Consider the following 16,414-nt stretch of genomic DNA (forward strand, 5'->3'; position numbering starts at 1 on the left):
TGCTGACACGCCGAGCTCAAAAGGTTCGCCATCACTGGCATAACCAGTGGTCGGTAAACTCATTAGTCAACAGAGCCAAATATCAACAGTACTTCTTCAAAATAGACTCGCCCAGGCCGAAAACTGACTTCTGCGCATGAGCCACGAGGTTTCAATCACACTGTACGCTCGCCCGCATGTGGTATTTTGTGAAAGAGCCACACTCAAGGGGCCAAAGAGCTGCATGTGGCTCATGAGCCCCAGTTTGCCGACCACGGACCCAACCTATGACCAGAAAGGCAAGGTCCTGCAAATAAAGAGCCAGATACTGACCTAAGAGTCTGGGCATCAGGAGTTGAACTTGACTGAGGTCAAGAGAAAATGCCCGAGATCTGTTTATTCCACATCCCACATTCCACCTTCATCAACCACCCAATTCTAAACTAGTTCTTCCTTACGTGCTTTCCCAATGAAGAGGCAGCGAGGCACTGTGGGAAAGCACAGAACCTGGTCATGCAGAAAGGGACCTGAACCTGCGCTGCAAATGGTTAGGCGAGCTGTTTCATCTCTCTAAGACGCAGCTTTACCAACTATAAAATGAGGGTGGGAACATCAAAGACACAGGTAAAATATTAAATAGTCTTAAATACTCATATTCCTGTGTGTACACATGTGAGAGACAGAAATGATTAGCATGTGGACTCAATAAATGGGAGCTATTATTATTACTGCTTCACATTTGGTTTTCCTTTTCTCTTATACAGGCTATATACTGTTTAATAAAAGTCTAGCTCATGATGCTAACTTGATGTCACTTCTAAAAACAACATAATCGCTCATTAACAATAATGCAGGAAAAAGAAATAAAAGCCAATGAAGCACGCAATTATGTTTTAGCCACATGGTCATAAAATGCTACTCACCTGATACAATCTGTGAAGTTCAAGCCATTGTTCAAGCAAAATTACTATTTCCTCACAAAGCCAGTTGGGGGCCTTCAATGCCGTCCCTTGGAACACCCGTCCCTGCCTTTTCTCACAGCATAAAAGAACAGTCGGGTGGCCAGAGTGCACGGAGCAGACCCCGGGAGAGCCCTTGAAAACCACTATTCACTGATTTTTATAGCCCAAAGAGAGCTAGATGGTATCTTTGTCTTTCTTTCTTTCTTTGTCTTTTGGCTAAATTATATTCTCCTATCAGGTAAGTTCAGTTTTCATCATCCGATCACTAATTTTATTTAAATCTCAATGTACAATTATACATTTCATCCTGCCCTTTGCTGCGAAACTCAATGTCATTTCTGAAAACAGTCTCTCCCCCAGTGAAATGCAGTATTAAAATGAAATTTTAAATCCTTCTGCTTTCTTTAACGAAGTGAAGAGGAAAACCTATAGAATGAATGGGACCTAGGAGAGGCATCAACCAAGTGCAAAGGGGCACATAGGGACAACCCTATGTGGAGCCTGGGGCAGACCCTATGTGGAATCTGGTTCAGACCAACGTTTAACAAGATTTCTCACTGAGACAAGAAAATGCAAATACTGAGTAGAACATTGATGATACTTACGAATGTGAGTCACTTTTTTTGGTGTGATAATGTGATGCTGTTTTTTTCAAAGGCTCTCTTATATTTTAGAGATAACTAATGAAATGCAAGTGTCCCAAAACAATGTATGCACACTTTAACAGCTGATAGCTCAATTTTGAAAGTGAAATGTATTTTAATAAACATTGTCTTTCTAATTATTCAACGTGTGTGCATACGCTTTTTTGCAGCTGAACTAATATGAGGTGTAGGGCCTGCTGCAGATGATTTGGGTTGGGGTGGGGCCAGCAGTAGAGATGAAACAAGCCTGGCGGCCAGTGACGGAAGCCGGGGAATGGGTACAGGAGGATTCTTAGACTATTCCCTCTACTTTTGCAAAATTTTACACGTGTCCATTTAAAAAATATTAAAAGTGAATAAAACTTCACAAAACCAAAGGAAAAAAGCATTCTCTGTGAATGTCATTATCAGATCAGGACTAAAACAGTAGCACATGTGCATATGTCTTTACCCTGAAGACCAGCTAAAAGTATTAAATAGCATTCAAATATCTTTCATATGAAAACACAAAACTTGTAGATTAAACCAACACTAGGATTATTATTTGGAATTCAAAGTAGATGCGGCTCAAATGTCATGACTCACCTTTTTCAAAGCACAAGCCTTTACTACTTTTTCATATCGTTCCTTTTCATATTTCTTCCCAAATAAAATATTACTCCTCAGAGTTCCTGGAAACACCCAGGGCTGCTGAGCAACATATGCGACCTTTCCATTCACAGTGACCAGTCCCTGGCTCGGGGGCAGTTCCCGCAGCACAGCAGCTAACAGCGAAGACTGAAAGAGATCGCAAACAAACGCATTACAGGCAACACTCAGACAAGCTGCTGCAGGACAGCCTCCCCGCCGCCCTGGGGTTTCATCAACCTTATGGCCCTGATAGTGAAAACAGGACAAAGTAAAGCCCTGGAAGCTGCAATGAAAAAATTTTAAATACCACTATTGGTCAGTATAAATTAGTGGCTGACAAGTGCTATTAATAAAACAAGAGTAGAACAAGCTCACTCTGCCCACAACTTTCCCCCCAAATGAAATGCTCTACTCGCAACGAAGACTAATTAAGGATGTTTAACTTTCTTAACTAACAGAGTGACCGGGTATGATATACATTTCATAGGCCTGATGTTTACTGTTGTTGTCTCAGCAACCAGGTAGACTTTACTTCACAAAGACTTGTTCCTGCAAAGCTATGTGCACATAATACAGTGCACATAATACATGCAATGCACCAGAAAGGATTATTTCAAGGACTCTGAAGAGAGTCATGTTTCTGAAGAATAGAAACCCATTGTAAGAGAAATAAACACCCTGTTCTTTTTACAGCTTATGTTTAGATTTCTATATGTTGGGTTTTTTTTCCAGAATACACAAGACTAAGTATTACATGCACATTTCCTTCAACTGTTACAGCATGCAGACGCGACTTCTGTAAGGTCTGCCCTGACAAAAAGCGGTTCCATTTTCTCAATCGTTCCAGCCTGAATTGCTGTCACTTAAGTAATTTCCTTCGCTGAGATGGCCAACTTCCAGACAGGCAGTTCCCAACTGTGCCACTTGAATGGCCAAGAAGAAAAACATAATGTGCTGTATCCAGATTTATTGGTCCATGCAACCTCCTTGCAAAATGAACATTCCATGGAACACACTTTGAGAAAGGCCATTCTAGGTATACCCAACTCACACTTGTGTTACATTTGGCTTTGGGCTCAACCCTGAGATTTTAACATGGGATGTGGCATTGCATCAACCTGCCCAAAGACATCACAACTCACCTTTCCTGCCCCCACAGGTCCAACCACAGCTAACAGCTCACCGGGTCTGACAGTGAAGGAGAGGTCTTTCAGGGTTGGGGTTTCTGATACCTACAAATGAAAGTTTACAAAAAAGTGTCCATTTCAATTAAGTAAGACACATCAACGAGTTGAGAAAATAGCATAATAGTCATTGATACGTGCAGATAACCCACATCTTTCTCCTTCCTATTGCCTTTAGGGAGGCCCCTTCTTTTAACATATTTCCTTGAGGACACTGCTCTAGACACAGAATGTAAGTAGTGGAAAAGACAAGGCACCTTCTCCACATGGAAACTTCTTGATGCACACTATCTTATTAAGAAGAATATACTTGCCCTAACCGGTTTGGCTCGGTGGATAGAGCATTGGCCTGCAGACTGAAGGGTTCCAGGTTAGACTCCGGTTAAGGGCATGTAGTACCTTGGTTGTGGTCACATCCCCAGTAGGAGGTGTGCAGGAGGCAGCTGATCGATGCTTCTCTCCCATCAATGTTTCTAACTCTCTATCCCTCTCCCTCCCTCTCTATAAAAAATCAATAAAATATGTTTAAAAAAAATAAATAAAATAAAGAAGAATATACTTGACCCTAGCTGGCTTGGCTCAGTGGATAGAGTGTCAGCCTGCGGACTGAAGGATTCCAGGTTCAATTCCGGTCAAGGGCACATGCCTGGGTTGTGGGCTTGATCCCCAGTAGGGGGCATGCAGGAGGCAGCCAATCAATGATTCTCTCTCATTATTGATGTTTCTATTTATCTTTCCCTCTCCCTTCCTCTCTGAAATCAATAAAGATATATTAAGAAGAAAAAAAAAAAGAATATACTTGAACATCCAGTGTGAGAGGTTTTCATCATTTACATTCAGGTTGTCATAACCCTTGGTATTACTCTTATTTCATTCAACCCCACAAGGTGGCAGCATAAGTACACGGCGTGCCTGTACTTCACTAGTAAACAATTTGAAACCTTCACTAATCTCTCCATCCTCATTTGATAAAGACAAAGTCCATTCATTTCATGAATGACATGCCAGTCAGTGAGACCTTCCCTCACCTACCTGTGGGCTGTCTAGTGGAGCTGGTTAGAGTCTTTCTCCCACATGTGCTTCATCTTACCTCAGCTTCTCTCCAAACTCCCCAGTGTCTGAGCCCATCCCCCACCCAGGGCTCTTTCATTTGTTACACTCCCTAACTACCTCCTAGCAGGGGGCATAATCCATTCACAGGCAATGCCAACACAATAGAACAGGGTGATCTGTACTACAATGCAAGATGCAAAAAAGTCTGAGAACATAACATGTTCAGGTTCTTGAAAGAATAGAATAGCTCATTTCACAATGTAGCATAGTTTGGTACAAAAGAAATTTGGTCATGGATCATAGAAAGGGGGTGTTAGCTACCTCAGTGCATTCAATAGAGTACATCTCTATAATGAGTGTTACTGGTGCTTTCTATAAATGCTTAACAATGTATCACGGTGAGGAATACACAGCAGGAGGTAAATCTACTGTATTAAGGCAGCGCAGGTTAGGTGAGGCAGCTTGTGTGAGCTTCCATGGGCCAAGAGCAATGATGTGGTTTTATGCATTAGGGATTTATTTTGCTGGAAATGGCAGACACTAAATTAAAAGCAGGTGACCACGAGGCAGGTGGCACAGGCATGAAAACAGAGTCTACAGAGTCTGGACCCCTGGACCACGGAGAAGGGAGAGCCAGCACAGAGGTGGGAAGGAGATGGGAAGGAGGGCCGCTCAGGCACCTGTTTGCTCTGGGCTCCATTTCTATGCTCGGGCTGCCAACTTCCTGAGAACTGCAATCAACTCCAGCTCAGCCCTTGGAGAGCACAGTCCGAGGCCAGGAGGCAGGAGCGAGAGAAGCTGGTACGGCCACCTGCTTCCAGCACCCTTACCACGACAGTCACCTCATCTCTGCAGGGCCAGCACCAGTACCACAGCCCTTCACAATGTAGTCCCCATGCCTGTGGGCAGCTGGTCTGTGGGTTCTGCTCAAAACTGATGACCCTCTGGTCAATGTCACCTACTCCCTGAGTTCCTATAGCCCTAGCGATGAAATTTGGTTTAGCTTCTTGCCGTTGCTCATCTGAGGGTCACCTCCGCTGCCACCTGTGTAACCAATTCCATGCCTGAAATTCCCTCTCAGGTGGTGTGGGTTCGGTTTTCCTGACTAATCCAGACTGGTACAGAAGGATGTGCACAGAGGACTGTAGAACGAGGGAGAAAGCATTTCAGTTGTGGTTAAAGGCGCTACCCTGAGTGTTCAAGTTTGAGAACTTCTTGAGAGTGGTCCCTGGTTTGTTTTTCTTTCCCCATTTGCCTAGACGTCATATATAAACCCGGCACTGGGAAAATCCTTGTGATCCTTCCAGTTCAACCTGTCAGCTTGCCACCCAGTGAAACCCTTAGACTGGGACTCCCTGAGCTTACTGTGCCTGTCTGCTGCCTCCTCCCTGCTCTCGCTGCCACCAAAATAGCCGGCACCATCCAGAAGCTCAGACTAGGGAGCCCCCAGTCTACCCTACAGCAAAGATCCAAATCGTGGCTTCATTCAGCATGTCGTAACATGGTCTGCTAACAATCAAGATAAAAAGTGGACACTCTAATCCTGTGAATTCAAACATTACAAACTTACATGTTTTTCAGTTCAAAATGTGGTAATACCTTGAAGGAGATAAAGAGCAACATGTCAAATGCCTTAGGCTGATTTTATACTTCATCTCCGTTCAATGCAAACCTTGTTCCTGATTTTAAGAGTTTTTATAACATACTTTCAGTAAATGAGCAATCACATCTGATACCATCTGCGTAATCCCAAAATTCTCTATTACATCTAAGTCACCAGTTGTCTTTTAGCAGCCACGACCTCGTAATAAAGGATTTGTTACCTTATCCCAAAAAGCAGTAAAATCTTGCACATGCACTATCGTTTTACCGTCTGATGGTAGCTGATAGTCGCACTGTGTTACTTCATCAAGCAACAGAAAGTTCTACAGAAAAGGGAAAAATATAGATTGTTAAAACTGCAGCAACAAAATCACAAACAAAAATAACTGCTTTCCTGGAACTTGAAATATAAAAACTTTACACAGGGTACATGTCATTTTACCAAATGCATTTAAGTGTTAGTTCACATCAGAACATACCCTATAATGTATTGTACAGTTGAACCTTGAACAACTCAAGTTTGAACTGTGAGGGTGCATGGATTTTTCCAGTAAGTACTGTAAAGGTATTTATTTTCTCATCCTTTTCATTAAGGCTGCCGATCAACAACAGGCTATTAGTAGTTAAATTTAAGGGAGTCAAAAGTTACACACAGGTTTTCAACTGTGAAAGGGGGTCGGCACTTCTAACCTCCATGTTGTTCAAGGGTCAATTATATATTTTGGTATAAATTTCATATATCTATATTTTTAGTGCATATAATTATATAATATACTGTAAATTGTATTTGTAGTACAATATTAAGTATATAGTATTACATATTATTGTTACATATATTAGTATATATAATCCTATATAATGATCCCATAATAAAAGGGTAATATGCAAATCGACTGAATGGCAGAACGACTAGTCACTGTGATGCACACTGACCACCAGGGGGCAGACACTCAGTGCACTCCCATAGGGGGTGCGCTGCTCAGCCACAACAGAGCTGATGGCTGGCGAGCACAGCAGTCCACCTCCGCGGCAGCACTAAGGATGTCTGACTGACGACTTAGGCCTGCTCCCACGAATGTCATGCCCTGGGCCTCTAGTGTAATATAAAGGATGTATCAGCAATATATATTAGAATTCATGGCCTCAAGATTTTCTTGCTAACTTTCTCAACAAGCATACTAATAACCCTGAAGAGACAATATTGTTACAAACCTGGGCACATTTATAACCCGGGCATTTTTATTGCTTTACTTTTGCATTACTAACAATAAACTCAAGAGTTGGTAGGAAATTATTCCATAAATATTTACTGAATCACACCCTGTGCCAAGCACCATTCGACGTGCCAGGAACACAGAGACGAAGGCCATTCCAGGCCTTCAGGGGATCGTGCTGGCACCGGAGCATGGGCTGGGAGACCAACAGCTGGGACCATGAATGAAAGCCCCAACTCTGCTGCTTAGCTGTTGTGACCTTGAGCTGGGCGGACACTCAAGTGCACTCTGTTTGCTCCTCGTGCATATCAAATCAGTATATCACCACTTGTCATTAACCATCACTTACATCACTGTTTCAAAAGTAAAACACACTAAGTGTCTATCTCTTAAAGAATATTTCATGAGCATCTTTTCACAATCACTCGGTCTTTTCTCCTTAGTAAATGCCCTCTCCTCGGCAGCAGGAATGGCCATGTCTTCCACCCCTTGCTACTCTCCATGCTCATTAGGAGCTATTCAATACTGTGTAGCTGAATAAAACAGTCCCGATAACCACTGCAAATCTAACATAATGAGAAAAGCTACACTGGTGAGGAAACTGAATAAACTGAGACCATCACCACCACCACCACCCCGTACCCCCAAAGATATCTCAGAACCTATGGCAGACTGCTGGCTGCCCTCAAAACCTGCTCTCAGGCTTCTGTGGTAACAAAACCCCGATTTCCAGCTGCATGCGGCAGTCTAGAGAAGGCCCTCTGTCCCCAGCCTCCCGTGCAGATACGGTAGCCATGGGACTCAACTCAGACCAGTGGAGAGTGACCACGTCCAGCAACCTTTCTCTACCCAAGTCCAGCCTGGGACTTAGAGGCGGCGGCCAGCTTGCTCAAGGCCCCATGCACGGGAGTAACAAGAAAGAGTCTGGGTCCCTGGCACCAGGAAGGATCCAACCAGCCAGGGACTTGCCATGGAGTGAATTTTGTCCTCCCCAAAAGTTTTGTTGAAGTTATAGGATGATTACATAAGTAATTCATTAAGGGGTGGTCATGCTGGAGTATGGTGGGGCCCCAAACCCAGTATGACTGGGATCCCTATAAAAAGAGAAGAGAAATGCAGAGACAAACGCACAGGCAGAAAACAGCCACGTGAGAGAGACTGGAGTGACGTGTTACAAGCCAAGGAGCACCAAGGGTTGGCCGGCAACCACCAGAAGCTGGGAAAGGCAAGGAAGGGTTTCCTTCTATACTTTCAAACAGGGGTGAGGAACATCCAGCCCGCGGGCCATATAAGGCCAGCAAAATCATTTGGTCTGGCCCTGCCAAGGCATGAGGGGTGAGTTACTTAAATGTTTGAACAAACAGAGCAGGCTGATTTTTAAGTTGATAATTTCGTATGGCCTCCAAATGATGTTATAAATATCCAAATGACCCTTGGCAGAAAAAAGGTTCCCCACCCCTGCTTTAGATGGATTGTGACCCTGCTGACACCTTGATTTCAGACTTCGAGCCTCCAGAACTCAGAAAGGATGAATTTTTGCTGTTTTAAGCCACCCAAGCTTGTAGTACTTTGCTCCTGCAGCCCTAGGAAATGAACACAGAACCTTACAAGAATTTTTGCCTGAAAGGAAAGGCAAGTCCCCTGTGTGAGCAGCTTTAACATGGGTGTTCCAGAACCCACAGGCAAACCTAATCCCAACCGGCATAGGAGGCAACAGAAGTCAGCACGTAAATAAGTCACCTGCTATGGTGAAAACTGTGAACACCCTATTCCTGTCTGTCATTCCGAAAAGCTCCCAATGTGATGCCCTACTTCAAAAGAGCCGCTGGTAAACACTGGAATGAAAGTGTCTCTGTAGGAAAAGGAAAGTGCGTTTCTCTGTGTTCCTCTCGAAGACCCAGCAAGCGTGAGGCACGATCTGCTCATTCAGTCCTTCACTCACCCACCCACCCAGACCTGCTGAGAACCTACTCAAGACACCGCTATTCCTACCTGCCCAAGCCCAGGTCTAGGCAGGGAGGCCGGATGCACACTGTGGTCCGAGGACACCCCTGCAGGCTTTAGACCCACTGCTTGACTTCTCTCTGCACACCCCCATTCGCTAATCAACTAACTACCAGCTCTTATCTATTCTGCCACAATGCCCCACTCTCTCCAATCCTCCATTCCTCTGGAAACAGCATTAATTCCAGGATTTCACTCACTACCAATCGTTGAAAATACTGGCAAAACTTCTTTGGCCATCTCCCTACACTTGCGGATTCCTTCCCCAGCACTCTCCAACACCACTCCCTACTGACCTCCTTAAAACTCCTCTGAGAATGGGCAACATGCTTACAACCTTTTAGGGACCCATCCCCACCTAAGTCCACACTCCCAAAGTGGCCTCAGCCTCGATCCTACCCACCCTTCTGAGTCAATCTCAAATACTAGCCCTCCTAGAAAGCAAAACAGAACGCAACCCCGCCCCCCACTGGCACTGCCCTCCCTACCTCGGAATCCCCACAGGGACTTTAAATCTGGAAAAGGGCAGAGACTATAATATCACACACTTGACAACCACAGTCTCAATGCCACCCAATGCCGAGCCTCACACAGAGGCAGCATATCACAGTATCTGCTGGAGGAATGAACAGACTATATAGTTGGTTCAAGTGAGTCAATCCATCCACCCCTTAACAGCCTTAATGCAGTTAACATGCAACAAGCAAAGATAATGTGTTATAAATTTCACCTACACAGAATAAAATCTGATTTTAGCTTAAGTGTATGACCATCACATAAAATTCAACAGTCAGTGTGTGCACTAGAATAGGAATTTCCTACTTTAAAAAGATAAGAAAAACTATGTACGAAGTGAGGAAGTAAATCGACCGAGCACCTCCAAAAAGAGGTCTGAGTGGGGAAAGAAGCCACAATCTCCCAGCTTGTCAGGGAGCCAGCAGTGCTGGGTGGATTCTCTAGCACTCGCGCTGACGAAAAAGCTGAAGTTAAACTCCCATTTGAGCCACGAAGTGCATACCCAGAACGGGTCATGCGGCTGGAAACTGAGCCAAAAAGATTGACTTCGGAGTGGGTGGTAGGCAAAAACCTAAGCCGCTTTGGGAACAATATAACCTCAGAGACAAATGTTACTGCTTGCAGAAGCCGCCGAAGACGTTGAGGGCTTTGAAGTTAAGACAAGATCTTTTATAATCCTACTAGAGGCCCGACGCACGAAATTCCTGCAAGAGTAGGCCTTCCTTCCCCTGACTGCCAGCACCGGTTCCCTCTGGCACCCGGGTCCTGGGCTTCCCTCCGGCCGCCAGCAGGCACACGGGACCCAGCCTTCCCTCACAGCCCCGGCTTCGTCCAGAAGGTCGTCGGGCTGTCCAGTCTAATCAGCATATTACGCTTTTATTATTATAGATTGGACTCATTTTATGCCAGTTTAAAACTTTGATTCCACAGAAACAGGAAACCTTTGGAGGCCTCCGGAGGAAGACTAAATGATTACAGCAACACTTAAGGAAACAATCCACATGCCAGAAGATGCTAAGAAGGCAACATTACAAGGTTTAAGAAACCAGGGTTCTGGGGAGAATCCCAGTTCTCCTCCTTACAAGCTCTGTGGGGATGGGCACACTATTTCACCTGTAAAGTGGGTACCCTACTGCTCATCTCCTTCAACATTGTTGGGATTAAATGAGATGGTGTGCAAGGGCTTCAGGAGTGTCTGGGCCACAGGCAGCACATGCAGCAGCAGCACGAACACGGTATGCATGCAAAGCCACCACCTGGGGAAGTTACAGTGCACACTTAAAAAGGAAGCTACGAGCCGAAACCGGTTTGGCTCAGTGGATAGAGCTTCGGCCTGTGGACTGAAAGGTCCCAGGTTCGATTCCGGTCAAGGGCATGTACCTGGGTGCGGGCATATCCCCAGTAGGAGATGTGCAGGAGGCAGCTGATCGATGTTTCTCTCTCATCGATGTTTCTAACTCTCTATCTCTCTCCCTTCCTCTCTGTGAAAAATCAATAAAATATATATTTTTTAAAAAGGAAGCTACGTAAAAGAAACTGTATTGAATTGCATGGACCACCCCTTAACAAAGTTGCTAGAAACCCCTGTCAGGGAAGGAAAAAAGAAACACGGGGGACCAGAACTGACCTTGTAGGACCAATCTGTTTTAGGGTTAATGCTCTTCTTTTGTTTAACAGTATAGAAATTTAATCATAAAAAATCTCAGCTTTTATGGCAAGAACTTCCCCCTACCAGATAGCCCAATGCTATCTGACTTGACTAAAGATCTATTAGTGGGCATCCACTGCTGTGGAGACGCAAGAACAAAATCAAGTGGATTTCTGGTCAAGCCCAGACACTCAGGTTCCTGCCCTGGCACAGAGCCAATGCATCTTCACTTTAGATGTATTCATACATACAAATTCTTCGTCACCCACTGGGTCCTGGGCCTTAACCTGGTGAGGTGAATTAGTTGCCCCCAGCAATGTAGGGACAGCTAGCTAGGAAAAGGCAACAGTGGCTATGGTGGGGGTAAAACCAAATTTGAATGGCAGAGGCTGGGACAGGAAGAAAAGGCGGAGAAGGGGACAGGGACCACAAGGCGAGGTCCAAAAGGTACACCGAGAAATCAGAGGCAAAGCAGCGAGGAGGAAAGGATCGATTTTTAAACAGAGAGAACTAACTGAGGTGGAAGCCATTCTTCCGGTCCAAGGAGCAGAGGCCTTCCAGCAACTCTTTCCTTCCCAGCCCAGAGATGAATCCCATGTACCCCAGGACTGTGTGCACAGAGCCAATGCATCTTCATTCTGGTTAGCACGGGAGATAAACTCGGTTTCCCTCTCCTGCAGTTATGACTTGGACATCAAGGGTGCTGTGCTGCTATGCTAACGCTGCCCATAAATCATCAGCGACACTTATGTTATTCTACCTGAGAAAATGGGGAAGAGTATGTACAACATTTTGGAATGACTGCAGATTTGGCACTAAAGTAAAAGGAGGCGTGATTTTACTTAAAACCCGCCGACAACTTTAAAAAGTTACTTGTCAACAAACCTGGACCCTTCTGATGGTGACCAAGGCCTCTGACACCTTCTCGATGGCCGAGGGGAAGAAGAGAGTGACGGTCAACCGCACGGCCCCATAGAGCGTCACCGCCACAAACACGCGGCTGGCTGTGATCGTGTTGCCAAGGAGCACATAGGCAGTGAAGGTCACGAAAACGATGATTTTGCTTGCCACGAAGAATGATGCCAGATTCATTCCTCTCAGGTAGGAACTTCTCAAAATTTTGGAAATTTCCTTCCTAGGTAAGAGTAGGATATGTTTTAAGGGGAAGCATCGACAGCCAACTCATGAAATGAATTCAAGTGCCTTTTGCAGGTGGCCCCTTTCTAAGGAGTGGACATACTTGACAATAACCATTCTACAGTTCCAACCCCGGGGCCAGCTCCCACCGAGAGCTGCACACTCCATACCCACTGGCTCATCCAACCACATGCAGGATCAGTGTGCACTTTAACACTTTGGGTCAATCAGACTGCGTTTGAACATTCATTCGTGAACACAGATCGTGTTCCAGGCACCTCGCTGATGACCCAGAGATGCAGCCTGTCCCTTCCAGGAGCAAAGGAACTCATTGGAAGAGGAAATAAGCAACCAAAAACTTGTGAGACACCAAGATATTAGGCAAAAGTGGCCAGCACAGGCTGGGGGCGGGGGGGGGGGGGGGGGGGGAGCAGCGAAGAGGACAGAGAAGAGGCCTCTAACTGGGACCCGGGGACCCATGAACCAGTGGAGTCGAGGTGAGGCACACGCACAGAACCTGAGAAGCAGAGCCTGAGTTGGTCGGGGGTCAGAGAAGAATCACAATGGGAGTGCTTTGGGCTTTTGAGAAATATGAAAAATGTGGTGGATAGATACAAAAACTTACCTCCTCAAATCGGTAATGAGGTCTGCAAATGGCTTTTCCCAAGCATACATTTTTATTATTCTTATGCCAGTTATAACTTCATTCATGGTTCTGATCCTGACATCTGTGAACGCTGCAGTCTTACTCCTAAGGGGACAGATGTGAGAGGTGAGCCATGGTGACCACTGCCAACTTCCCTCATCAGCAGAGGGCACTGCAGAGACCAGGGATCCAATGACTCCCTACAGCTCTTTTGCACTGAGAACAGGGGCAGGTCCTACTCAAAACACAAATGGGGAAAGATTTCAACTAGGAAGTCAACAATTCATTCCAGTTCAAGAAGTAACTTGGGAGGGCTTGCGATACCTGCTGAGGAAGATGGGAGAAATGAGTCAGCTACAACCTGTCTGTTCAAGGAGGTCATGGTTGGGTTGGGAAGGAAGAAAAGCACCCAATTCTCCCAGCAGGTGTGAGTCAGTGGTTGAGTGTCAACCCATGAGCCAGAAAGTCAAAGTTCAATTGCTGCTCAGGGTACATGCTGGGGTTGTTGGCTCGATTCCCAGTAGGGGGCATGCAGGAGGCAGCCAATCAATGGTTCTCTCTCATCATTGATGTTTCTGCCTCTCTCCCCCACTTCCTTCCTCTCTGAAGTCAATAAAAACAGATTAAAAGAAAAGAAAAGCACCTGAATCTAACAAGAACACAATTGACTATACTGTAATAAATTAGGAATGAAGTGCTGGGGAGCAGAAAAGAGAGGGCTTGTTAATTTACTGGGAAAGGAAAGAGCAAAAAAGCTTCATTATTCTGGTAGCATTACAACAGTCCTTGAAGGATCCGGAACATTTCTTCAGGGCAAAGAAGGGAAAGAAAATTCCAAGTACAGAAAAGTACCAGGTTTTGAGGCACAAAGGAAAGAACTCAATGTGCTTCAAAAAAGGTATCTCCATCCCCCTGACAACCTTGGCAATGACTCATTCCCAACCCTTGGATCTGCTTCATGGCTAATTCATCACCATTAGGCTCGTCAACACTGGATACTTTTCAATCACATACAGTTAGGACTGTGGGACATTATGAAGACATAATTCAGATCCAGCTCCTTGGGGAGCTTATAACTAATGGAAACCGTGAATTGTTACCAAAACAACACACGCTGCAAATGGCTCAAACACAAGCATAATAAAAGTATATGCAGCTAGAACTGGGCCCATAAGATATCTAAATGTATTACTAGTTAGTAATTTTTAAATAACTTTGATGCAGGTAAATTCTACTAAAGTACGCTCTACTTATTGAGGATTGGTCCCCAAAATGATGGTAAGAGGGGCCAGCAAATGCCTTCCCCATTCCTGCTACAAGATTAGCTTTCAGATTAAGGCTGGAGCCCCACTCTCTAAGATTCTCTCAGTCTACAATGCAAAGAAGAGATTATAGAGGGCATTTGTTTCGTTTTTAAACAAAAGCATTTGGCAAACAAACGGTGCATGTTACCAAATCCATGTTACTTTATTACAATAGTACCTATCCATGTCTCTCTTACCGGAAGGACGAGAACAACTTTCCCACGCAGCTTTGCAAAGGCAGGAGGATAATTAGCACAGCCATCCCGGCGAGACACGATATTCCTATCTCCTTCCAGAGCAGGACAGTCACTGCGATGGCCTGCAGCGGGCCCGCCCACAGAAAGTGCAAGAACACGGTGACCTTCGAAAAAAGAAAAAGCCTTTGTAGGACTATTTAACAACAAACCAGTGAAAGATACAGTATAGAAACAATCTGCTCTGAAGGAACAGTACAGATGAGAACCTACACAGAAGTGATGACGCTGGGTTTTCAACCTGCTAGGGCACAAAAAAGCTACCATTCTGGGACAACACAGGCACACCCAGGGACAACCTGACCAGAGGCACTGGGAGGAAGAGCTCGGCTTTGTCTTCCCCACAGATGAGCTCAGGGCTTCCCCAAACTCTGCCATACAATTCAGCCCCACCTCCTCTAGGCTCTCCATCACCCAGGAAGAGCCTATAGTAGAGTCCCTACCACATGCTCCAGTAATTCCTTGTGTACTTATCTACCTCGTAGACTGTGGCTTCTCTGGGGCAAAAAGTCTTAGTCATCCCTAAAACTGAGCAGGAACCCTAGTTCATTTATGATACATGAGTGGTTAAAAGAGAAGTGACCTAGCACAATACAGATCTGACCTGCAGCTAGGATGTCCTGGATAATGGGATATATTCACCAGGTAAGTGGAAAACGAGAGTGTAGAGGGTTAGAGGAGAGTAGGCTGCTTCTGGCTAGGGACCACCATTTGCCATTACTTATTGAAGGCTTCGTACACCGCAGGCATGTGGACCTAGGGCACTACACAGGACACAGAGGTAAAAACAATCCCTACCCACCAGGAGTTCATCGGCAGCGGTCGCCAACCTTCCGGACCTCACGGACCACCAGTGGTCCGCGGACCACCGGTTGGCAACCACTGGTCTGGAGGAGGAAAAAGACTCAGCCAATAACCCTAGCACAATGTGCTAAGAAACCCAGTAAGAATATTGGGTACATTTAACCAAGCTGGGCAAGAACACTGCTGTCTGCCTATTTACAACTGAATTGTGTGGTAGGCAACATTAGGAAAACAAAACTCTCATCTGTAGGACAGTACATATTATATCTAAGACGCACACCAAAAACATAAAAATAAAAGTTGAATTATTTATTTATTTATTAAAAGCCTCATGTCCAGAACAGAATCCTAGCCCGTGGTGAACGAGATAGGAAGGTTGGGAAATGAAACAGGACCACTCAGGGGCAGCTTACCTGATCAAACTTATTCACGTCATTAGACAGCAGATTGACGATCTGGCCAATGGTGGTCTTGCCCATGGCCGTGTGATTAAGGCGAAGGGCCTGAAAATAGGAGAGGGAAAGAGAATTATAATCCCACAGTGATACCAAGACACACTTGGAAAGCAGCAAAACGGAGAGCATTTTCGTTGGGTCTTGTCTGGTGTGTCAAGACAAGCAGGATGACCCACCACAGCAGGGCTGTAGGGACCAAGGTTTAGCCTTTTACTCCTCCATTTTGTGGCAGCCACAGCCCACAAGGACAGCAAAGGCAGGAGTAGGAGGTAGAGTTGCCCTGCCCCCACTTTGTTTTTTTTATAAATGTGGACATGTCCAAAGTCTAAAAAACAATGAGTTTATACTTAGTAGCCAACTAAAGCAATTTTCAGCCAG

At 45.2% G+C, this 16,414-nt stretch overlaps 1 protein-coding gene across 3 annotated transcripts in view; it reads right to left on the reverse strand.

Annotated features, from left to right (window-relative positions):
• The window catches only part of ABCC4 (ATP binding cassette subfamily C member 4), a 237,282-nt gene that overhangs the window by 146,928 nt on the left and 73,940 nt on the right, over positions 1–16,414 (reverse strand). For all 3 annotated transcript variants that reach the window (XM_059684967.1, XM_059684966.1, XM_059684968.1), the window contains 7 exons: positions 15,995–16,084; positions 14,721–14,884; positions 13,199–13,324; positions 12,322–12,571; positions 6,276–6,377; positions 3,358–3,447; positions 2,171–2,362 (listed from right to left, as the gene is read on the reverse strand). In XM_059684967.1, the coding sequence (XP_059540950.1) occupies positions 2,171–2,362; positions 3,358–3,447; positions 6,276–6,377; positions 12,322–12,571; positions 13,199–13,324; positions 14,721–14,884; positions 15,995–16,084 (1,014 nt within the window). The remainder of the gene's footprint in view (positions 1–2,170; positions 2,363–3,357; positions 3,448–6,275; positions 6,378–12,321; positions 12,572–13,198; positions 13,325–14,720; positions 14,885–15,994; positions 16,085–16,414) is intronic.

This window comes from Myotis daubentonii, chromosome 2 (genome assembly GCF_963259705.1).
Source record: "Myotis daubentonii chromosome 2, mMyoDau2.1, whole genome shotgun sequence".
In the NCBI taxonomy this organism is placed as follows: Eukaryota; Metazoa; Chordata; class Mammalia; order Chiroptera; family Vespertilionidae; genus Myotis; species Myotis daubentonii.